General features: G+C 37.4%; 1 protein-coding gene across 19 annotated transcripts in view; it reads left to right on the top strand.

Moving 5' to 3' along the window:
• Positions 1 to 22,184, top strand: part of LOC105836453 (forkhead box protein P1) — a 290,325-nt gene that overhangs the window by 41,011 nt on the left and 227,130 nt on the right. For 5 of the 19 annotated variants that reach the window (XM_028188983.2, XM_028188979.2, XM_036285762.1 and 2 more), the window contains exon 1: positions 363 to 3,401. The exons of 2 other annotated variants lie outside the window; for them this stretch is intronic. In XM_028188983.2, coding sequence (XP_028044784.2) covers positions 3,354 to 3,401 — 48 coding nt within the window. In that variant the 5' untranslated portion in view covers positions 363 to 3,353. Of the gene's footprint in view, positions 1 to 359; positions 3,402 to 16,868; positions 20,878 to 22,184 lie in introns of those variants that run through there. 12 more of the 19 variants (XM_036285765.1, XM_028188980.2, XM_028188977.2 and 9 more) reach the window with 5 other exon arrangements.

Here is a 22,184-nt window from a genome sequence, read left to right as displayed (position 1 = left end):
GAGTTAGCATTAAATTGTGTTTGTGACGTAATCTTGTGCTAAATTTAACCACAATATACTGTGAAAAGTTATTGATTTGACTATATTTTTCAAACTTGATTAAACTGAATTTAAACTAAAGAAATTTTTCCAGTTTAAATATTTTTTTATATATTTAACTGAAATACATAAGTACCTTGAACTAAAGAAATTTGATCAGTTTAATTAATGACGAACAGGCTTAGAATTCTGATCTGTTTGAGCTTAGGATTAGAATAATAACATCCTTTTTATTTGAAAGTGATTTATTTTTTTAAATGAATATACTTTCAAGCTACTAAATAATGTTTATTATTCTAATTCTTTTATTAATTATATTATATTAAAGTTATGTTACATTTGAAACATTTTGAAATATTTTAATGTTTTCTTCTCTGTAATAAGCATGAAATATTATGATTGTTTTCAATTCCTCAAACACATTTAAATTTATATATGCTCTATTTTATATAAGCAACAGTATAATAATCTTTTTTTGTTAACCTGTATGTGTATGTCTCAAAAAGAGATCATCTAGAACTCGTCTGTTCCGCAAGGTCTGTAACTACTGCGAGGTCGATGTACGTAACTACTTGTTAATTACCATAATTATTGTAAAGGACTGCTCTGTGACTTTATCTAACTGTTCAGTAATTATAAAGTTTGCAAGTATTGTATCTTGATATCGTTTATACACACACACACACACGCACACATACACATACGTATACAGAAGTTGTATTTATATTTTATTTCAATTGAGATATTACCTTACTAACGTAATTATCTTAGATGCGTTACGAGACATGAGCTTGATTTAGTTAAAATCGCAAATATAAATGAATATTTTTTTATACACAAACTTAAATAAACGCTTGAAAAAGCATGTAACTTCAGCTCTTCATCAGATAATAATTTTAATAATTAGCTTTCTGGATTGTTACGGGAAACACGTATCGTTATATTCATAGTCGTTTTTATTTGACAATTTTTTTTTATTGTATTTTGCATGTCAATAATTTAAAATAGATAGCAAAGAACATCTCTCCGAGTTACTAAAATCACAATCAAGTTTGGAATAGAAAATATATGAATGCAGTTGTTTTATTTGATAAGTTAACTACGTTTTAGTTTTGCCTATGTAGGTCATATCTACTAGCTGCGACATTCTGTATACTTTGATATTCGCGAAATAAACAACAAAAACATCGAAAACCATTAGAATTGATAAATCAATTTTTATATTATATTATCAACTTGAAATTTCAAAAATAAGTCTTAGATAATCATGTTATATTTTAAGGTACAGGAATTAAAATACTCTTTATAACATTGTGTGTCACGAGATAAGAAAAGTGATGACTTGGGAACATGAAATTGTAGACAATGTCACTTTCATGGTAAAAAAGGAAATATAATGACAAACGGAACGTGAATTTCATTAGTCATTCCTTTAATTGGTCTGAATCAAATACTATCGCTGCGTGAAATTTAAGCCTCGAAATGCTGCGATAAAAAGTAGTAGACATCATATCAGTAGTAGACATCATGTCGTAATGTTCTTCTACGTAGTTCACAGTACTTTTCCTCAGGAGACACTTCAGTGGATTATCAAATTAGTGATTCAAATGAAGATCGCAGAACTACTCGTTGAGATACATTCATTTTTCGGATATACTACGATAATTTTATTAGTGTAAAACGGGCTTTATTCGGCATCGCGAATACTCGTGTCGCGACAAAAAGAGAGAGAGGGACAGACAAAGAGAAAGAGAGAGGGACAAAGACCGTCAATGACACTGACGAAGAAGGAGAGTGATAGAGCACAGGGGAGAGGGAACTGCGCGGTGCCAGGCCGCGAGAGGGGTGGGAGTCGCGGACTAGTGCGGCTCGGGAGGGGGCGGAAAACGCGTAAACAGAGAGTCAACATGTAAACAGGCCACTCGCGAGACAAACAACGTGGGGGCCGCGGGCTGTTCGCCGCCGAACGAGGCAGGCAGGCAGGCAGGCAGGCAAGCAGGCAAGCAGGCAGGAGGCAGGAGTCAGGCAGCCAGGCAGACAGGCAAGCAGACTCGTGTACGTTCGTTCGGTCGGTCGCGTCGCTGCGCGCTCCGTTTTCCGTGCGCGCCCGCACTCCGCGGAGTAACGCATCGCGTCTACGCGTGTTCGACTTATTAAATCGCGCGCGCAGCGTGGTTCAAGCGGCGAGCCGCCGGACGGACGATTGTACCTGCGCCGGGTCCTTCGAGCGGCTGCGGCCCCTGTGGTGGCGGCGGCAAATCGAAAACCCGCCGAAATTCGGAAACGAGAGAGAGAGAGAGCGGCGTGTCCACGTATCAGGAACGTTCGGCGCTCGACGGATTTCTTCCGGCCGGTTTCGCCAGTGTCGAGAGAAAGAGAGAGAGAGAGAGAGAGAGAGAAAGCGAAAAGATGAGAGAGGGGAAAAAGAGGAAGAAGGAGAAAGAAGAACGGTGCGTTTGTTGATAAAACACACACCTCTGTACATGTGAATTTTTGCTGTACCGCGATAAAGGCGTCAACGTGTGTTTCGAAACGCGGTTAATTCATCGTATCGTCAATTAGATTCGCGCGCATGAATTTAACGACTCGTTTGCCTAATCAATCATTCTGTGATTGTATGAGTGTCAGTGTAATAATGATTTTGTGACAGTGCATAATCCAGGATATAAGGAGAACGCAGTCAATTGGATGTCGTCTGAAAGTGTGACCAATTTCAATCAAGTTTCCCAGTCAAAAGTAAATTATGAGTGATCCTTTACATCAGTGATTGCAGGCCAGCTTAAGGCAGACGTCTTTAGTGATTTACAAAGCTTCCTCCTCGATACTTTTGGTTCCTACTTTAACTAGCATTTCTCTCGTGTTGCAATATGTACTTAGCAGCAATCTCTTTAGTCCTTATCATTTTTTTACGCTGATTTGGAATAACAAGAAATAGTTCTAATGTAAAATAATTGTTAGAACAGACTGTAAACTGATGTGAGAATTTGTAATGTGCAATTTACAGATCTTCGAGAAAAATCTTTGGATTGTCCAATGGAATTTTTCTGGTGCAGAAATTAAAAATAGTCGACATTAGTCTTTGGACCGCAATATTGGTGTGATAGTAAGTTGTTGAATAACAATACTTGCATGCATACTAACGAAGTGCAATAACGTGACGTTGAAGAGAGAAGGATTTGCTAATGAGCAATAAATGAATTTGTAATTATTCAGTGCGTTAGTGACACGTTGTTGCGTTGCCCGCCGTTCGAGCGCGGGAAGCGCGATTGCAGTGAACAAGGAAAATACGCATTTCCGCGAGGGCTCTCCGAGAAATGCACGCTTTCCGGGGAAAACAATCACACGTTTTGTGCACGTTTCAGGTAAATCAGTCAGTGTATTTTACCTATTATCATTTCGATACGATTCGTTTCACTATTCGAAAGATCTAGGATTCTAGAACGTTGACGTTCACACAAAGTACATTGTATATTTATTTCAGCTCTAATATCATCACCATTATAATATAATTACGTGCTCGTAGTTAACGTAAACTGCCAAAATAGGAAAAAATACGCAAATATTACATAATACTGTTATAGGAATAAATTGTCAATTTGAGTCTCTCGTTGAATTTTGAATTGAGAGAATCGGTATCGACCGACCGGATACTAGCCATTGTTGATGCTGAAAGCGATTACTCTTATTGCGTACATGTTGCCGAATAGCTTGCTAATGTAGCCGATGTCAAAAGGTTACGATCAACATGCATGTTTTGATGGATTGATTTTGTCGACGCTCATGTTGCCGCGAGGCTGCTTTGACAAAAAATGTTATAACCGTGTTATTTAAATCGTGACTGCCACTCAGCAAATATTTAAGACGGCACAATAATTCTTAAAATAGAATTTTCGATTAATTGTATTTAAAGAAATGTCAAAATATTATTTATTACTATGTGATTTTTTAAAAATTATTTAGTGCTGTGATTATGTCTCTCATATACTGAATGTAGTTTAATGTCTCCTTATGGAACAAGATAATTGATAAGTTATCTAGCTGTTCACAGTGAAAGGAGTTCACAGTGTAACTCCGGCACAAGTAGCAAAAACGTGCTATTTGCTTCCGGTCTAAATGTCAATAAAACGTACGGAGGCCACGATTATGCGGACCTTTTGCGCTTTTGCATCAAGTACATCACGATGGAATGTAATCGCTCCGAAATTTGCCGCGATACGTGGAACGCGCGCGCGCGCACTGTAATGCGGCATCCGCAATTTTGTTAACCGAGAACTCGATTATATCATGACACGAGGAAATCAGAAGTGATAATGTTTCCCCGGCAGCGCGATTGTCCCCGAACGACGACGTGCCGAGAAAATGGAAATCGCTGTTAACGTGGCGAGTAACCTAACGGAGGAATTATCCGCGCGCATATTGGCGGCCACTCGCGTGAATCATTATCTTCTTGCGGCAGGCCGTGTGAGTGAGCAATCGTTACTCGCGGCTTTTATTAAGATTTATGAGACGCTATATACGCACACGTTCTCTAATTGCCCGCTCGCGCGAGCGCCTTTTAAGAAAACTGCTCGCCACGTCCATTACCCGCTCATTATCATGACTGCATTGCGCTCATAAATCGTCGATCCTGCAAACACCTTTCCGGGTATTCCAAATTTAAGAGCGGCCAATTAATTATCGGTCCAGAGGCAGCAGCCTTTGACCATCGCTAGTCCGTCTGCAAATTCGAACCGTCCGTTCGCGCGAACCTACCTCCGGTATCGCGTCGCGTTGCATAGCGCGTCTAAATTGGAGCGCGGGAAGAAGTGTTGAATGGAATAGAAATATTATTCTCGGATAATACCATCTGACTAATGCAGAATGCTATTTGTTTCCTAGGTATAGTTGCAAAATCTTGTGATAGAAATTGGACAGAAATATTCTAATTCGCCTCTATTTTTGAGAAACGGATTAATATAATTTTAATTCTCTCAATTTTTTTCCTAAATAATCCTCGGAAAAGCGCGTCAGATCGTTTGTACTGAGTCTTGTAATTATTTATTTACTTACTAGAGGTATTATAATTGAAAATTTTGTTTCGGAATTTCCCAAAATTTATTACTCTTAGAACTGGGATATAAAATATCTAAATACCGAGAGAAATGTATTATATTACCAAGCGTAATTTGGTTTATATGTGAATAATGAAATAATATTATTATGTTAATTAAAAAGCAAAATTTTGTCATCTTAACAAATATTTTGATTAGACAAGCAAACCTTTTAATTAACACAATAATATAATTTTATTACTTATCGACCAAATTATATGTTTGCTAATACAAAACATTTTTTTCACTGAAGCTTATACAGGTAAATTGACGCATTTTATGTACTACTAGTATGATTACAGGGAGATTTGACCAAAAAATTATTTTGAAATAACAAATAATCATCATTAGAGTTTTTAAATTAAAACAATTGGGTCGATTAAATTATTACGTTATTTACTATGATACTTTTAACGGTATATGTTAGAATGGGCATATTCCATTTCGTGTTCTCGCGCCATTTATGGAATCTAGAATGCAGCAACACGTGGAACATGTGAGCACGCACGTGCACGACGTATGACAGTTTAATCAATTGGAGTTCGATGGACGTTGTCGACTGTTTGATTCGAGTGTATTAGAAGGAACGTTTAATTGATCGGTTTGAAATGAATGTTGAAATCTTTTTTAAAAATCATCAATCACTCTTTCTTTGCCTTTCATAAGAAAGTATACATATAAGTAAACATATGGGTCAAAGGTTGAATGCGATTGTGAAATCTATGCATTGAGCAAAGAAATTCTTGTATAGAAATTATTGCATAAGGTAAATTGAGAACCCAATCTTAGTTATGATAACAAAAAACGATTATATAATTGAATAATGTACAATAATTATAGTTTTACGTAGTCAAGAGTAGATAATTTGAAGAACAGAATGATTGCAAATAGGCATCTTATAATGAATGAATAGTTTTCCCTCGGTACCCTTTCTTTAGGCTAAAACCATAATCTTTCAACTCTATCAGTAATAATAGACTAAGTAATGGTGAAAACTATATGAATAAATTACAACAGTTTTAATTTATTTTAATGCGAATATAATGAGTAAGATAAATTAAGACAAATATATAATTCAAGGAAACATTAAGCAAAAATTGAAAGAATTAGAATATTATGCAAATGCCATTATACAAAAGATTTAAATAGTGGAAAATTTACGTAGGTATGTGCGATGCTTATTGTGGCAATAAACGATTCGAAAACCCACGCGCACCTGCCTCTCCTCATGTTATATTGATGTTTAATAAACTATTGCCGGGCTGTTTAATAACGTTTTAACTATCGATCCCGCCGCGTCAGTCGGATCGATCTCCAGCGAGAGTTCGATTCAAGCGCAATGGGAGAAAACGTTTAATTGGATCGGTCGTCGATTTGATCTCGTTGATCGAATCTGAACAGTTTAACGATTCGTGCCAGACGATTAATCGGCGAAATTCGTGCCTGCAGTCTTGTCTGGAAACGCGAAGCCCGCAAATTGTCCGTAATTATTTATTGTACCAACGTCCATACACAGGGTCAAACATTCAAACGTCAAATTAAAACTGTTACTTCTCAATCGTGATCAATCTTTGTGAAAGACAGTTATTGTTCGTTGTGAATGATTCAAACGGATTAACACATTAGCGTTAAGTAATAAATATTAGGGCAAAAAAGGTAAAAGTATCCATCTTTGCGATTTATATTGTCGTCATGCTTGTGTGTAATTAGTGTAATTATCTCTAACGAAGTTAAACGGATTTTTGTTTTCCTATTACTGTATTTTAATCACTAAAACGTATCGATACACTTGTTTAAAGTAATTTGTCTAATAGACGAGTTTGTTTACATTTAGGAAATTAAAAGAAAACAATTCTTTTATATTTAATCTATTACTGGAAATGATATTATTGAAATTTCATGTTAGATTAATCCGTGTAAAACTTGTTCTTGTGTCGTGTAATAACGCGCGTAAAATCAAAATTGTCATAAAGATATTTTAAGTGTTAGGTACTATTATGAACTGTGGATATCGATAATAATTTTTAAATAAACAAATGCATGTAAATTGTTCATGAATACGATCCTCCGTGTATTAACAGAACAGAATGGAAGATTATATAAAGTGGATTTCCATTAGTAACTCCAAGTTACGATCGTTTTATAGCTGAAGATAAGAAGTTAATCTTATTTTGTTTATAACCACGTGTCATGTAATTTTACGGCGGAGTTGGTATTGCCTTAGGTTAATATGTGTCTTGGAATAATAATGTGGAGTTTTCTGGCAAACAAAAATCAAATTAAACATAATAGACCGTGTAGGTATTGTGACAAAATAAAAATATAATAGTTTTTTTGTTTCGGATAATTATTGCAGAAATAATATTTTCAATGTACTCTAATACTTGAATGAACTAGAGCGGGTTTTCCCGCTTTTTTAGCCTTGCATTATTGCGATATCTCATACATACGTTACTCAGTCAGTACTTTCAGACCTTCGCGGGTAGTAGGATGCATTAAAAAGTGTTTGCGAGCAGCAACGAGTAAACAGATGGTTATTTATAGCCAAGCTGTGCGTCAACTAGTAAGGTGAAGCGAATAACGGGGAAAACCGCGAGACTGCGCCGTACATTCGAAACTCTGTCACGGAGTTGAGGAATTGCCGTCGTTTCTCGCAATTATTTCTTGAATTAGCTGGATTGCAGAATGATTGGGCCTATTCGCATGCAAAATAAAATTGCCTCCATCATACACGCGCAGCGTTTCGTACGCGTTCATCTTGCCGGAATCCCGTTAAACTTCATTACTTTCTTACCTCGATAAGTATCAAGGCATTAGCTCACAATACGTGAAATGTAGGAATTTGTTTCCTGTTGGAATTATATTGCACCGTTCATCAAAGGGAATTCGTGTTTTGCTCTTCGCGTATAATCGATGTATTAAAGCTAATAATTATTTTACCGCAACATTAGATCCGTAACTTTGTAGTGGAATTTCAAAAATTGTGTGCGCTATTGTAGAATTAAAGGTTATTTTTATTCTCGGATTCTTTAACTTCGCACAGACTTTCTTTTAGTTATTCTTTTAATTAAATTTTCAATTCCTTTTTACTAAAAATTTTGTAATCTATTTGAAGAAATTAAATTATATAATGAATATCAAATGAATTATCTTTTAATATTTCGTCATTCACTAATAAGCCTTTTTAACGAATTATTGTGATAGTGGTACAAACATACATACAAATCTTAAAACTTTTTAATTATCTCTTTCTTGCAAGACTCCAGCTTACATAATTGCTGACATAAATAAATTCGATTAAAAAGTTTGAATAAATTATTATGTAAATGTAACAGAAAACCGTTTAGTATTATACTTCAATGTTATTTTGTTGTGATATTTAACAAAGATAAGCTATTTAAGGAAATCATAATAATCGTTTATAATGAAACAATTATTATTTCCAGCCGATGTTGAATGTACGATAAAAATATGTGTATTGTAAAATTATACGTAATAGTGTCCGGATATTACAATGATGCCTCTAAGCAAGAAGCACCATAAACGGAAAATACCTATGTACAATGCTAAGATTGCAAGAAGGTAATAAAGTTATAAGGATAAATTTAAACGCGAATAGGAATGAAAGATGACATTAAGATATTCGAGTAAACCATTGACGCTCACAACACATTATAATCGTTGAACGACCGCAAAAACTTTCTTCAATGCCGCAATTGCTACAACACGTCGGCATTTTGCATCTTTCTGCAATATCGCGTCAGCTGCAAGTGCATTTACTAGTGTAACAAATTTGCTAAATTACCATCTTGAATTGTTTGCCGAGGACAGAGGTGTACGTTGCTGTTAACTGCGTATAATGTTCTAACTCTTTTCTCTCTCTCTCTCTCTCTCTCTCTCTCTCTCTCTCTCTCTCTCTTTCTCTCTCTTTCTTCACTGTTACTAATGATAGTAATAAAATTTAAAAACGTCGACGACTCATATCTGTTTTATTTTATACTTCTGTGCATGCAGCAATTATTACGAGTTGCAAGTGAACATAACGGAATAAAAGATCAAATTTTTTATTTGTTAGAAGAGAAATATCAATACATATTTATAATATATCTGTTATTAATAATTAGCAATAAAAGCGTTTTAATAGTTACGAAATTTTAAATATAATGGATACCTGCGATTTTATGATTGATTCTTTATCTTTGTATTTTACTTGACGCAAATGAATAATATTACAAGCACTTTACGCATATCACTACATATAGTTTTGCTGTTTAATAAATATAATCTCTATTGAAAAGCTCGCGGAAAAACGTAGAGGAAGGTTAATACTGCGTGAAACCTCAATATGTCCTGTTTAACGGCAACTTCCATGTCGCGCGCGTCAAGAGACACGTTTATGCAAATTCGACGGGAGGTATTGTCATTCGGTAAAGAGCAAAAAAAAATGCACGCATCAGCCGGACAAAAGCCATTGCAGCGACAACGGCGCAAACAGCATCGGGCAAACAACTGATACAGGCGGAATAAAGAGAGAGAAATAGAGAGAGAGAGAGAGAGAGAGAGAGAGAGAGAGAGAGAGAGAGAGAGAGAGAGAAAGAGAGAGAGAGAGAGAGAGAGATTGTCGTTTAAAGATTTCATTGAACTGCCACGATAATGGAAGTCGCGTACACAGAGGCCCGGCGGCGGCGCGCCACGCCACGCCACGCCACGCCACGCCACGCCACGCCATGCCACGCGGTTCGTATTATCAAAAGAAACTATTGTCGGGCTGTTGTTAACAATGCGTTGTTATTAAAGCGTGTCCCCGCGTTAGCGAGCGCGGATACTTCGCGCCGCGCGCCGGGAAATCGTGCGCGCGGGATTCAGACGCGCGTTCTCTTCTCCCTCGCGCGTTCCACGGTTCGTTTTCCGCGGTTGACCTTGACTTAACCTTGCTCTCAGCTGGCGACCCGACCGCACGCGGGAATCAGCTGTGCGAGACTCGCACGAATGGGGCACCTGCGGCCGCACAAGCCGCGACTTCTCTCCTCGCCTCGCGAAGGCCGCGAAAAATCGTATTTCGGCGCGTTCGATCGTGTACGGCTTGGTACGCGCGCGAATCCGTGGGATTAGTGCAGCTGTTGACGCTCCGTCATGCGGCAAAAGCTATTTTTGTGCTAATTAGTTTGAATTTGAAGTTTGACGTTTGATAGTCGCGAGTTCCGATAGCTGCCGAATTTTCAAAGGATTATTTTGAGAGGCCGATTGACCTGAATGGACCTGAGTAAAATGCTATTCGTAAAGGTTCGTAGATCTATAATCGGATCTATAATCGTTCCGATGTTAATATTACTCTTAATTAATTTCCTTTGAATTGGCAATGAAGATAGATTTGGTTGATTTTTATGTTTTACATCTTCCTCATATCTTTTCTTCATATTTCGTGAAAATATACTTTATCAGATCAAAATGTTTTCAATCTCTTTCGTATATCGTTATTTGACAAACAAATTTCTTAATCATAATTAGCAAAATTTACGATTTTTTCTCAGCCGTTTTACATCAGAATGTCTATTCTTTATGGGCATTTTTCAATTTGCTTCTTTGAGTTTATTTCAAATCTATCTGTTGACTGTTTTATGTTTTGTATACGTCTTTACCGTGGTGTGCACTTTCATTCAATTAATTTAACTTTTATCCTTATTTTTGCCTCCGCGTTATGATAAAAGCGTGAATACCCGATTGTTTCATTTATTGCTCCGCGTGAGATGCGTTTCTTAAGCATAAATATTCGATATATATGTGATTACTCCTCGTTAAACTCGTTGAAAGATGCATTTCTGAAAACAAAGATAAACGGTTTGTGTCCTACATTTCGCGTCTTGTCTTTTTTAATATTTTATAAACTTAAAATCCGTTAAACTGTCAAATAATACCTTGGTATAGATTCGTAGCTATAATTAACGTCCAAGTTTATATCTTGAACGCATCACGCGTAAGTATTTATGCTATGCGGGTAATTAAATGCGGTCGCTGCTTTCATCGTAGTATCAAAATTATTTATGGGCAACAACTATCTGTTACGTATGTTGACATGATGCCACGCTGCGCGTGTCTTCGTAGTTGTCATTATCATTGCTTTTCTATAAATAAAATCACGTTCCCCGATAAAATCCGCGCCCAACCATTTGAAGCGCGAGATTTACAGAGTCGCGTTGTATAAATAGCCAGCAATCGCGCCTGGCCGATGTCGAGCCCCGCGTAGTTCGCACGCATTTGAACGCTTCCTTTCTCTTTTGTTTTCAATGGAGATTAATCGTTTGTTCCTGCATCGTTTCGACTCGCAAACAAAGCAGGCACGCTATTCAAACTTCGAGTGGAACGACTTTCGATTTGTGTCGTCCGTTCACGCTCCCAGCGTCGCTCGACGCTCATTAATTCGTACTGCGTTGTAGTAGCATTTTTTTTTTTTTCACGGCGTTTAGAGAGCAAGGAGTTATGGATAAATCCCACGGTGCGGTTTCTTGGCGCGAATGACGAGCACATAGCGCGTATAGGCGAGATGCCGTACATCTATATATCTTACGAAGCGACTGTTCAGAAATTAGCTAAGTAATTTGTAATTTGACTCTTCGCGTGTGCATAAATCAAAGTGCGTAAAATTACTTGTTGCCTAACTTATTGCTTCTTGGATGATCATCAAAAAGGAAATCTATCTTTATCTAAAACACATTCTTCTCATGTCGCGACTTTGCGTTCGTCCTGTAGACCGAAGGAAGAAATATATTTATATTTTATTATACTTACGCGTTTACACATACATATATATATTTTTATATAATTAGTGGAATAGAGAACTGATAAACAAATAAAAATTTATTGTATGCTGTACTTTTTCAGCTTTCTTAAATTTTATTTGCAATTTTCTTCTAAAATATCTTGTCATCTTTTTTATTGAAAGTTGTACGTATATTGAATTAAGTTCATCTGAAAATTTTTTTAATTGTAAAATCCTCAAGAAAATTATGTAAAATATAAAAAAAGTTATACCTACATACCAATTACCATATGTGTATGATTCATGACAGTCGTAAATAATTATGCACCGTTGCGGCAAAATTTATATCAACTATATTTCAAATACATCTGTTGGATGTATTTGATGCGTTTCTTTTGAGCCTCGAGGAATAATATTACAGTTTTTTTACGGCAAACAATATGTTACAAAAATCGAATTTCCTGTAACAAGGAATACAAATGATGTAATTTTCCAAGTATCCCCAGGGCTTTAGAAACTTTTTATTTTACACATTCTCATCATAAAAACTAATCTGGAGAGATATAATAGATCAATGTTCGATATTCAAAGTTCGATGACCTGAGTATTGGTATTGGTATTACCTCTGGGAATACCAACCCAATCAATAAGCTGAAAATAAAGTCATGGAGTCACAGGATGCTTTCAAAAGCTGCCCATATATTAAAAGTTTACGAAAAAATGTTTAGGTTCACGTATACTATAACTTATAATTTATCTTGAACGTTGTGTTTTTTAATAAATATTTTTTTATTTGCTTATTAACACTTAACTTTATAATAATGTGTTTAAATAAAATCTACTAAAAGATTAAATTTATTAGTCTTCATAAATTACATGACTTCTTTTTAGTGAAACGATCGAAGGAAATCTCTATTTTTATAGTCTTTGAATGTTTTATGTTAATTTTTTCATAAACAAGTCTCAAATAGAAATTCAGTGAATTTAAACCGAAAAACATTTATTTGCATTTTTAGACTTAAATCTGTGAAATGCTTTTATATATTTTTAAGAAATATTACTATATTTTAATCTTTTTGGAAAGTTTAGTTAGGAAGAAATCGTAATTTTAAATTTGTAACATTATTCTAAAAATGTCTTTGAGTTGATTTCGAATTGTATATCCATTATAAAAATGATGCTTTGACAGAAATAAGTGATTGAAAAATAATATCTTAGTGAATAAAAAAGCTAATTGCTCTAAATTGTAGTCTGGTAAGAAGAAAATATAAGTAATAATATACGAAAGCTATACATATCAATGATAAGAGCTACACACATTTGGCTAATAACATTTTTATTTTATAATGAGACTCGAATTTGTGATAATACAGCACACAACTTTTTTATTATACATGGCAATAATATCAGCTTTGTTTATTTAATTTTTATCTGGAAGTTTATGAAAGGAGAGTTATCATATAACATTAATTAATTATTGTAACATAATTTTTGATATTTTATCTTCATACTTCAATGTATTTATGGAATTGTTATTTTTATTTCATACACGTTCTTTCGCGAAATCCTCGATAACAATATCAAGGAAAGTATTTTTTTTTCCCCTACTTCGGGGAACTCTTAACAATAGTTCCCTCAACATAAACCCACGAAGTAGCAGCCCGTGCGTGTCGCAGTCGATTTTCCGGGCTTACCACGTGTCACCGGCCGCCGCATTTTTCCCCAAGCTTTAAGGTAAACTCATTGTTTGCGCGAACGTGCGCGCGGGCGCACGTGGATACACATACGACATTATAAATGCGCGTGTAATGCTATCCCGGTGTCTCTATTCAAGAAGGTATTATGAAACTCCCTCGGAAAAACGTACTCCGCTTTGTTTCACCTTTTATTTTGTTCTGCTTTAACCGGATGGGAGGAACGAAACCCGGGCACACACACGTATACGCACACCCACGACGTTGCACGTACACACACACATACACATATACTAAGCGGCAAAAAATGTCGAATCGTCGTCTCGCGTCACTTTCGCTTTCTTTTTGTCGCGCGCAGAGAGTTCGATGAGAGGCACTTTATGCTGAAAAAATTTCAACTTTGGAGTAATTCTAGTGCACGTTATAAACAGGGCTTTTCAATGTTGCAGCACCGATCCCTCGAGCCTTAATCGTGTAGTACAAACGTCCATCCCCTTAAACGATCCTTGAAACCTTAAACTCTTTAATACGTCGTTTCAAAGCAACGGAAAAAGTATTACGTGTGAGCCTAAGAACTTTACGGAATAAATATATTCTTTTTCTCTCTCTCTCTCTCTCTCTCTCTATGTATGTATATATATAAAATCATAAGATATATAATGATTTACATATATAATTATTAAAGAGATCAAAGAAATGCTTATGTATATATTAAAGCCTTTTGCTGATATATTCTTGAAGTTATCTGTAATTATGACATGCGAAGTAAAAGACAGCAACAATTGTAATATGCACTTCAATGTTCCTTTTTATAAACGATAAAGTTTTGTCGCATAATAGTATACCTTCTTAAAACTTTGAATGCGTCTTCTAAAATATCTTTTTATTTTGCCTCATTGATAAGAATCTTTTTAATTATGAAGTTTTAATGTTGCGTTATGGTAAAATATATGATTAAATATATATGACTCATTGCATCAGTTTACAGTATAAGCTTTAATAATCAGCAGTGTATTATTACGATTAGGCTTTTATAATTTTTTTTCGTCGTGAGTCAGCATGATGCCCGTAATATTGCATGTCTGCTTTCTAGGTGTAATCTATTTGTCATAATGACGTACACTTAATTCAACTACAAGGATTTGTACCGTTGTGCAACATGTCCGTTACATATCTAAACAAGTTTAGGCTGGGATACCTTTCATTAAAAGACTAAAACTCGGTCATTGGGGCAAACAACCTCTGAATTAACATTTACATCAATCTTTTCTACTTCTTGCGCTATTCATTTTCTTTTGCGAACATAAGAAGTAAGATTAATTTACGTCTGTGTGTGTGTGTGTGTTACATAGCATAATATTATCTCGTCTCAGCTTCAAATAGAACAGAATACCGAACATTGCCAATGCGATATCGAATTAAATCTTTCTTGCAACATTACAAATAATATTAAAGAAATAAAAACATTTTATTATAAGTATTTACAAGCCGTATATATTATTTTCATATTACGGTCATAACTTATTCGGTATTTAACGTCTCTCGTTCATCTACGGGCATTTATGCGCGTAATATCGAGTTTACTTTCCGACATCAAGGACACCGGTGCAACGACATTTCGGAACAATGCAGGACGCTTTAATTCGATTTTCTCGGTCTCTCGGAACCGGCTCAACGTGTTTCCTTCTGCTGCGGGTTTGAGAAACGCTCCGCGCTATCCCCGGTGATGCGTACCCACGCATGTGTCTGCATTATTTTTGAGTGCGCTGGTTCAATTGTGCGTCCGACTAGCGACCGGCAATTTCAAACGAATAACCGCGTCCTGACGTGCTTCAAGACGAGTGTGCTTAACGCGCGCGTGGTGCGACAGCGTGAAAATATCGTAAACTGCGCGCACGGGGAATGCTGGTTGTATTGGGAAATCACGTGCGTGTGTTCACGCACGCACGCACGCACGCACGTGGGTACTTTCCTGCGCGGGGTAAGCGTGCGCTCTACGTCACATTCACACGCACGTCGATACATTCACTTACACGTGCGCGACACGCGGTAACAAATACGTGTATACGTATGTGTGCACGTTCGCTACGCAATTTCTCTTAAAACCTTTTTGTTTCGGTTACACTTTCGCCGTCGACGCTGCGAACTCATATGCGCACGCATAATACTTTACACCAAAGTAGATTTAAACTGGTGGAATAACATGCGCGAATTTATATATGCAAATTATATGCGGACGCATAAATTCACATTTATCGCCGCTGATCGGAAAGGTTTAATAATTAAGCGTGTTATTTAAAGATCCAATGTATGCCGACGTTTTATATTTATATAGAATAGTCGTTAGATGATTTAATAGCTTCTCACGTATAATTGAAGAACATTATAAGAATAACGAACAAAGATAATATTTTCCTGTAGGATACTTGGAGTGTAAGACGAGATAATTAATATTTCATATTACAACTGTTGGTCTTTATGACAGAAAATAGAATTATTATTATTCGTATTAATCGTGGTTTTCGTAGTTTACAAAAAATTACAGCGACGAATCGTTCGCGATAATATCTAGGCCGTCTCTCTAATAGATTAATTGAACAAGCTTTAGTCGTTTGCAGATTTAACTTAGTCACGCAATTATCTGAGAGGAGGATTTCCTGTTTAGGCCATGAGATTAAGTGGGTGTTCGTAGATACGCTCTATTCTCGCTAGCATTGTGTTGAATTACGCATACTCTGCCTAATACGCAGATTTAACAATTTCGTCAGCTCGCGAGACGTGCAACACGTCTTAAATGCGAGATCGTTTTATCACGCGCGTATCGTATTATAGCGATGAGAGGATAAACGTGATCGACAGTATACGTTCCATTGGGATATCGCTGAGCGAAAAAGTTGATCTCCTGTTGTAAATAATTTGCATACATACATTTTATACACGTGTGGGCAAAAAGTAACGCTGACGTCAATCGTCAGCGCGCCGGATTATAAACCAATTTTAGCGTGAGGAAGTTAATAGAACAATGTTTAATGATTGATGCTTAGATACACGCGCGGCTTAAATTTATATGCGATTCATTAGCATGTGTATAAATAAATATGATATAATATCTTCTTTCTCTCTCTCTCTTTCTCTCTCTCTCTCTCTCTCTCTCTCTCTCTCTCTCTCTCTCTCTCTCTCTCTCTCCTCTCTCTCTCTCTCTCTCTCTCTCTCTCTCTCTCTCTCTCTCTCTCTCTCTCTCTCTCTCTCTCTCTCTCTCTCTCTCTCTCTCTCTCTCTCTCTCTCTCTCTCTCTCTCTCTCTCTCTCTCTCTCTAATGGCTTACAACATGGCGAGCGTGCTTACGCAAAAACATTTGAAGTAGTTTTTAATGGAGATGACGCATAAGAATATTGTACTATTGTTGTCTTGTAAAATACTGCAGAAGAGGAACTTCTGAAGCATTTTATTTTCAAGCATTACAAATGGTTATGAGATTTTATACAAAGTAAATAAATCTTTTATTCTGTCTTTGCAAATATTAAAACAGAATCTTGAAATTAGTTTACACAAACAAGATAGCGATATTTTCTTATTAATCAGGAGTATTTTGAAAATAGGAAGTAAGAATTAACTGAAACAAGTTTTACATCTAGCATAAATTATTTATATTTTCTATTATCATTCCAAACTTATAGTTCGCTTTAGTTAGCTCTGTTTTAAGTTTCTTTTACGCTACTTACAACGTGAGGATCACGTTGGCAATCGCGATTCCTCTTTGACATATTGTGTATGAATTATCTTGAAATAACTATTGTTACTAAATACCTATTATAAAATAGAATGTTTGGCAATATCGAAAGGCTATTAATCCAATCACAGGACATTAAGACGATAGAATGATTTCAGTGAGAAATCGCATAAAATATATTCAGTGGCCGATGTAACCCGGCACGGCGTATTGTAAGATTACGTAAATCACGTTAAGGAGCACCTTGCCTGGAAGGAAATCCATATATTATCCCGGCCCTAATATGCCCGTACGTGCGTGCATCCCTGATGGTACCTGGCTCCTTAAGATGACGCGATATCAACCCTTCCATTCGTCCTTTGTCTTGAGTGTCTTATTTCCGGCTTAGGTCCATCATGTACAACTCTGTCGCGGTATAAATAGTATAATATTGTTGATGTTAGAGTGGTTTATTATACAACGTGATAATTTATTCACGTGTATTAACATAAATGTTTTAGCACTTGCTTACTGAGTAATATTATTTCATCAGAATGATATTTTAAGAAATATACTTGCTTTTCTAATGACTGATTATATATGATATCTTTAATATTTATTTTTTTTTGTATGAAAATTGCATATATATATTTTTTCAAGTGATGCATAACGCATCATTAGGAATAATATAAGAAATATTGATATGTATCGAGTGTCTAATTATTTTTTAATGGTACTATTTACGTAAAGTTGCATACATAAATTTTCTTTCATAAATTTTCCGCACTTTTTGTGATTAGAAGAATTATTAAGAGATGCGTTGAGAACCGCTGTTCCGTTTTGCGCGACGAGAACCTGCGGCAAAGGGTTAAAGGAAGGGAGTGTAACTCTCCGTTATCTCGGCGTGCTTCCGTCGAGCGGCGGGCTCGGGGGTGGGGACGGTTTCTCGAGGGGTAGTAGAGGTACCGGGGGCTAGTTCTCCGGAGTCAAAAGAGGTCCGCAACGTTTTCATGATTTTCCCAGGCTAATTGTTATGCATGGCGCGCATCCCGGCCATTTAGCCTTTAAACTCCTCGACCGCCTCTCTCTTTCTCCGTGTTTCTCGCCTTCTCTTTTGTCCGTTCCCTCACTCGTCGTGTCTCTCCCGTTCTCTCCTTTTCGCACGTGTTTTAACGTACATGTGCGCCGACCTCCGACGTAGCTTTCCCTCGTTTATCCGAATGCCCAGCTACTTTCGTCTCCGTTCGTCTCACGGAACATCGTTCCCTCCCACTCCGCACAATTTTCCGACCGTGCCACTGAATCTCACGTTTCTCTACGTAACACGCCGCATCTCCTTATTTTTTATTCCGCCCGGTGACACCGCGATAAGAGCGCGCACGTGCCTCCTTCGCGTATCCTTCCGAAAACGCCGTCTTTGTCGAGGGGATGATGAGTGACCTGCTCGCTAAATATCTTCGAGAATAACTAAGATTTTCTATGAGAAATACTATTCTTCTTACATCTTTAACCGTGCAGTTAAATTTTTAAATGTAATTTTTGATTAATGTCGCGCAAATGAGAATCCCCTCTTCGGTTTATATAAAATAAGAATATTAATTTTGTGTGAGGTAGGTAAATCAGAGTCCAATAAATAAAAGAATATTTTTTATACATGTTGAATATATACACAGAAAAAAACTATTTTATTGAAACGTCTGCAAATTTAGCTAGATATAAATATGAAAATAATTATGCTGGACTGTCAAAATTATATAGAATATTCAAGCGTGAAGATAATGTTGCAAAAAGTTTTGACATTCTAACAATCAAAAGTTCGATAAAATTACTTTGATAGTCCGATGATTTATAATTGTTTTCGGATATTTGTTTACATTTTTAGATATTTAGTAAAACCGTTTATTCCGTGCGGTATTGTAAAATAAAGTTACATCCTTCGTTATATTTTTTTTTTAACGAAATTTAATAGAATATTATCTTTTTTTCTCGTGCAATATAAATTAGGTTGACGTATCTATAAACAATTATTTATTTTTCTCTCTGTGTGAATGTTTATACTATATAAATATATTTCTTAAAGTTTCTATGGTCATTGCAGTGCCAATTACATTGGAGTACAGTTAGCTTACTAGATAATTGATAGATATTTGCCTTCCACGAGAAATATTCATTATCTCGGTTATTGCATTAAAATATAAATTGCAGATACCATAAAATATAAACGTTCGTAAAACAGCACGCTTATTTCGCAGTTAATGGACGGAGCGCGCGCGCAGTTCGGTCATCGTGATTTTACAGTGCAACTCGCGCGCGCGCCACACACACAAATACAATCGTGATAATACAATCGCGCTTGTTCTTCGTTTCGCGCGCAAGGCCGCGGCGACTCTCTCGCGAGTATTATATATCTTTTATCTGACGAAGCAAAACATCGTTATTCTTTAAATCGCGTCTCCAGGAATCACACATTTTACTTTACACATGCAGACGTACCGTTGAATTATTACGGCGCGGAGGCGCGCACCGTGTAGATCGGTCATCGCGGTTTTCCTCGTGAAACCTCACGCAGACGTCGGTTGCGTGCATGAGCATATAGTGCGGTATATTACTGTAAACTCTCCCGTGCGTTTCTCGGTTTGTCCCGCGCGTCGTGTGCACGGCATAACCAGCGTCGCGTGACGTCTCGCGTTTTAGTCGATATACCTCGCGGCGAGTGAAGACATTAAATAACAAAGCGCGTATCGGTACGCGTCGACGTGAAGTGCGATTCTCCAGCGCGACAACGTTGAACACCGGCATAAAATGTAACGCCGATGTCCCCACTCACTTTCTCCCTTTCCCTCCGTTGCGAGATTTAATAATTGTTTCCGGGAAGCGGAGGAATAATTCGCCGTTTCGTGGCGTTGCCTAAAATCTCTCTTTCAAAGTACACCTTGCCATTTATAAAACGCTCCCATTGAGACTTCGGGTAGGAGATAAGAGACGTACGTCACCGACAAAGGTTAGCTTTACAAGCGCCTCCGTCGAATACGGTTGATGGAAAAAGTGAGCGGAGAGAGCGATGTACCGAGAGGATTAAAATCTGTAATGGGGTGGACTTAGATAAGGGATTAAACGGATTCCCATTTGATCCATCTATATCGCGTACGGGGGCGTGTATTTACGCGCATATTTGGGCGGCGGGCGCCGTAATTCGAGGCATAATTCCTCGTTTGACCGTGCGATTTATCGTCGTTGCCAATGCATACGTCAACGCGATGGTTTCCCCGGCAGCGTATGAGGTATAAAGCGAGGCCCGTCATTTCCTTTGTAGAGACGCGCTGTGCCCGATGCTAAGTTTAGCGTATCACGGCTAGGCTGCCTTCAATAGTAAATGACACTCGGATGCGGTAGTTTGCTGTGTTGTAACGATGACGATTTGCGACGCGACGCGTTGACGTGATGCTTAAGGGAACAATGAGGCGCGATGCGTTATCTTTACGTGAACGGGATACGCTACGACGTCACTGATTCGCATTTGGTGCAACGGCGAGCATGCAGGCAGTAGCGATCGCCGATCAAGCATCTGACAGCCACATTGTAGGGATAAGTAAGTAATTTTCATGACAAAGTTCACTTTGCTTCTGTGCGCTATTTTAATTTATTCAATTTACTTGAAATTATTCATGATACACCGGCGTCGCGTCGTCAACAGGAAGTTCACGATTCCAAAGTTTCGAATCTTGATGTATCATAGTTATGTCGATCGCATAAAGAACGATCCAAATATCATAGTGATCAATAGTGATAATATAAAGTACATTTATTTTAATTTAATATTAAATTTAAAAAAGTCGGTATAGCCATAAAAGTTTATATGTAAACGTGTAACATCGTGCGTATTATTTTCGAAATCGAAATATTTTTAAAATCGTCGCTTTTCACGTGTAGAATTCTCTCGGTCAAATTTTGGTAACTTAATACACAGTTAATGCACCATTAAAAATCTGCGATACAAATAAATTACGGCAACATAAATCCAATGGGGAGAGAACCGCTCGCGATCGTACGGGCGCGGGGCGGCTCTCAGCGGCGCTCGCTACAAAAAAAAAAAATCGCTTTTCCTCTTGTTCCATTTTTGATACCCGATTCCCTCGGCCCGTCCCGACCGCGTAATTACGACATCTAAACGATTTACGGCGGAGGTGTGACGGCGAGGGAGGAGTCCTCCGGCGTCGCGACGTTGCTGCCGGCGCGTACAAACCGCATCACCGCGACGCGGTCCTTCGGGAAGGGTTAAACCGTGTCCGGTCGGGAAATAACTTTCTTACCTACTTACGCCTTCATCTCCTGGCGTTGACTAACTGCGAAACGCCTCGAAACCCCCTGCTTCCTATCGTATTGTGACGCGGAGGAAGACGTCGTTGTCTCTCCTGCCGGCTGAGAGCTTGTTTCGCGTTCGACAGACCGCGACCTCCGTAAAGTTTCGACGGTTAAGACACGTCCAAAGTTTCGATGATCGTCGCGAGATTAGGAAGCGACGTTCTCTGGGGAAGTGAGGAGATTCGGGTTCGCGGTCCTTGCCCCGACTTACCTTCGATCGTAATAAGCATTCGCTGAGCGCCGCGATCATCGAGAATGCTGGCAACATTATTAATGGGAGGACGGCAATAACCTCGGTGATAAAACTGCAACCGCAGCTGCATTGTATTTTAATTATATGGTCAAAGGTATAAATAATGTTTATAGATATTAATTTCAGTTTCCAACCATATGATTAAAATTAAATAAATATGCTAGACACGCGGACGTTCGACACATTGTCACTTCATCTTTTACATAATGCTTTTGTTGATCTCTTCGTAAATATTGGAATTTATGGCGCTACAAATGGTGTTATTATTTTTAATTGCTAAT

Source organism: Monomorium pharaonis, chromosome 4 (assembly GCF_013373865.1).
Source record: "Monomorium pharaonis isolate MP-MQ-018 chromosome 4, ASM1337386v2, whole genome shotgun sequence".
NCBI lineage: Eukaryota > Metazoa > Arthropoda > Insecta > Hymenoptera > Formicidae > Monomorium > Monomorium pharaonis.
This window is presented reverse-complemented; position numbering and strand designations above follow the sequence as displayed.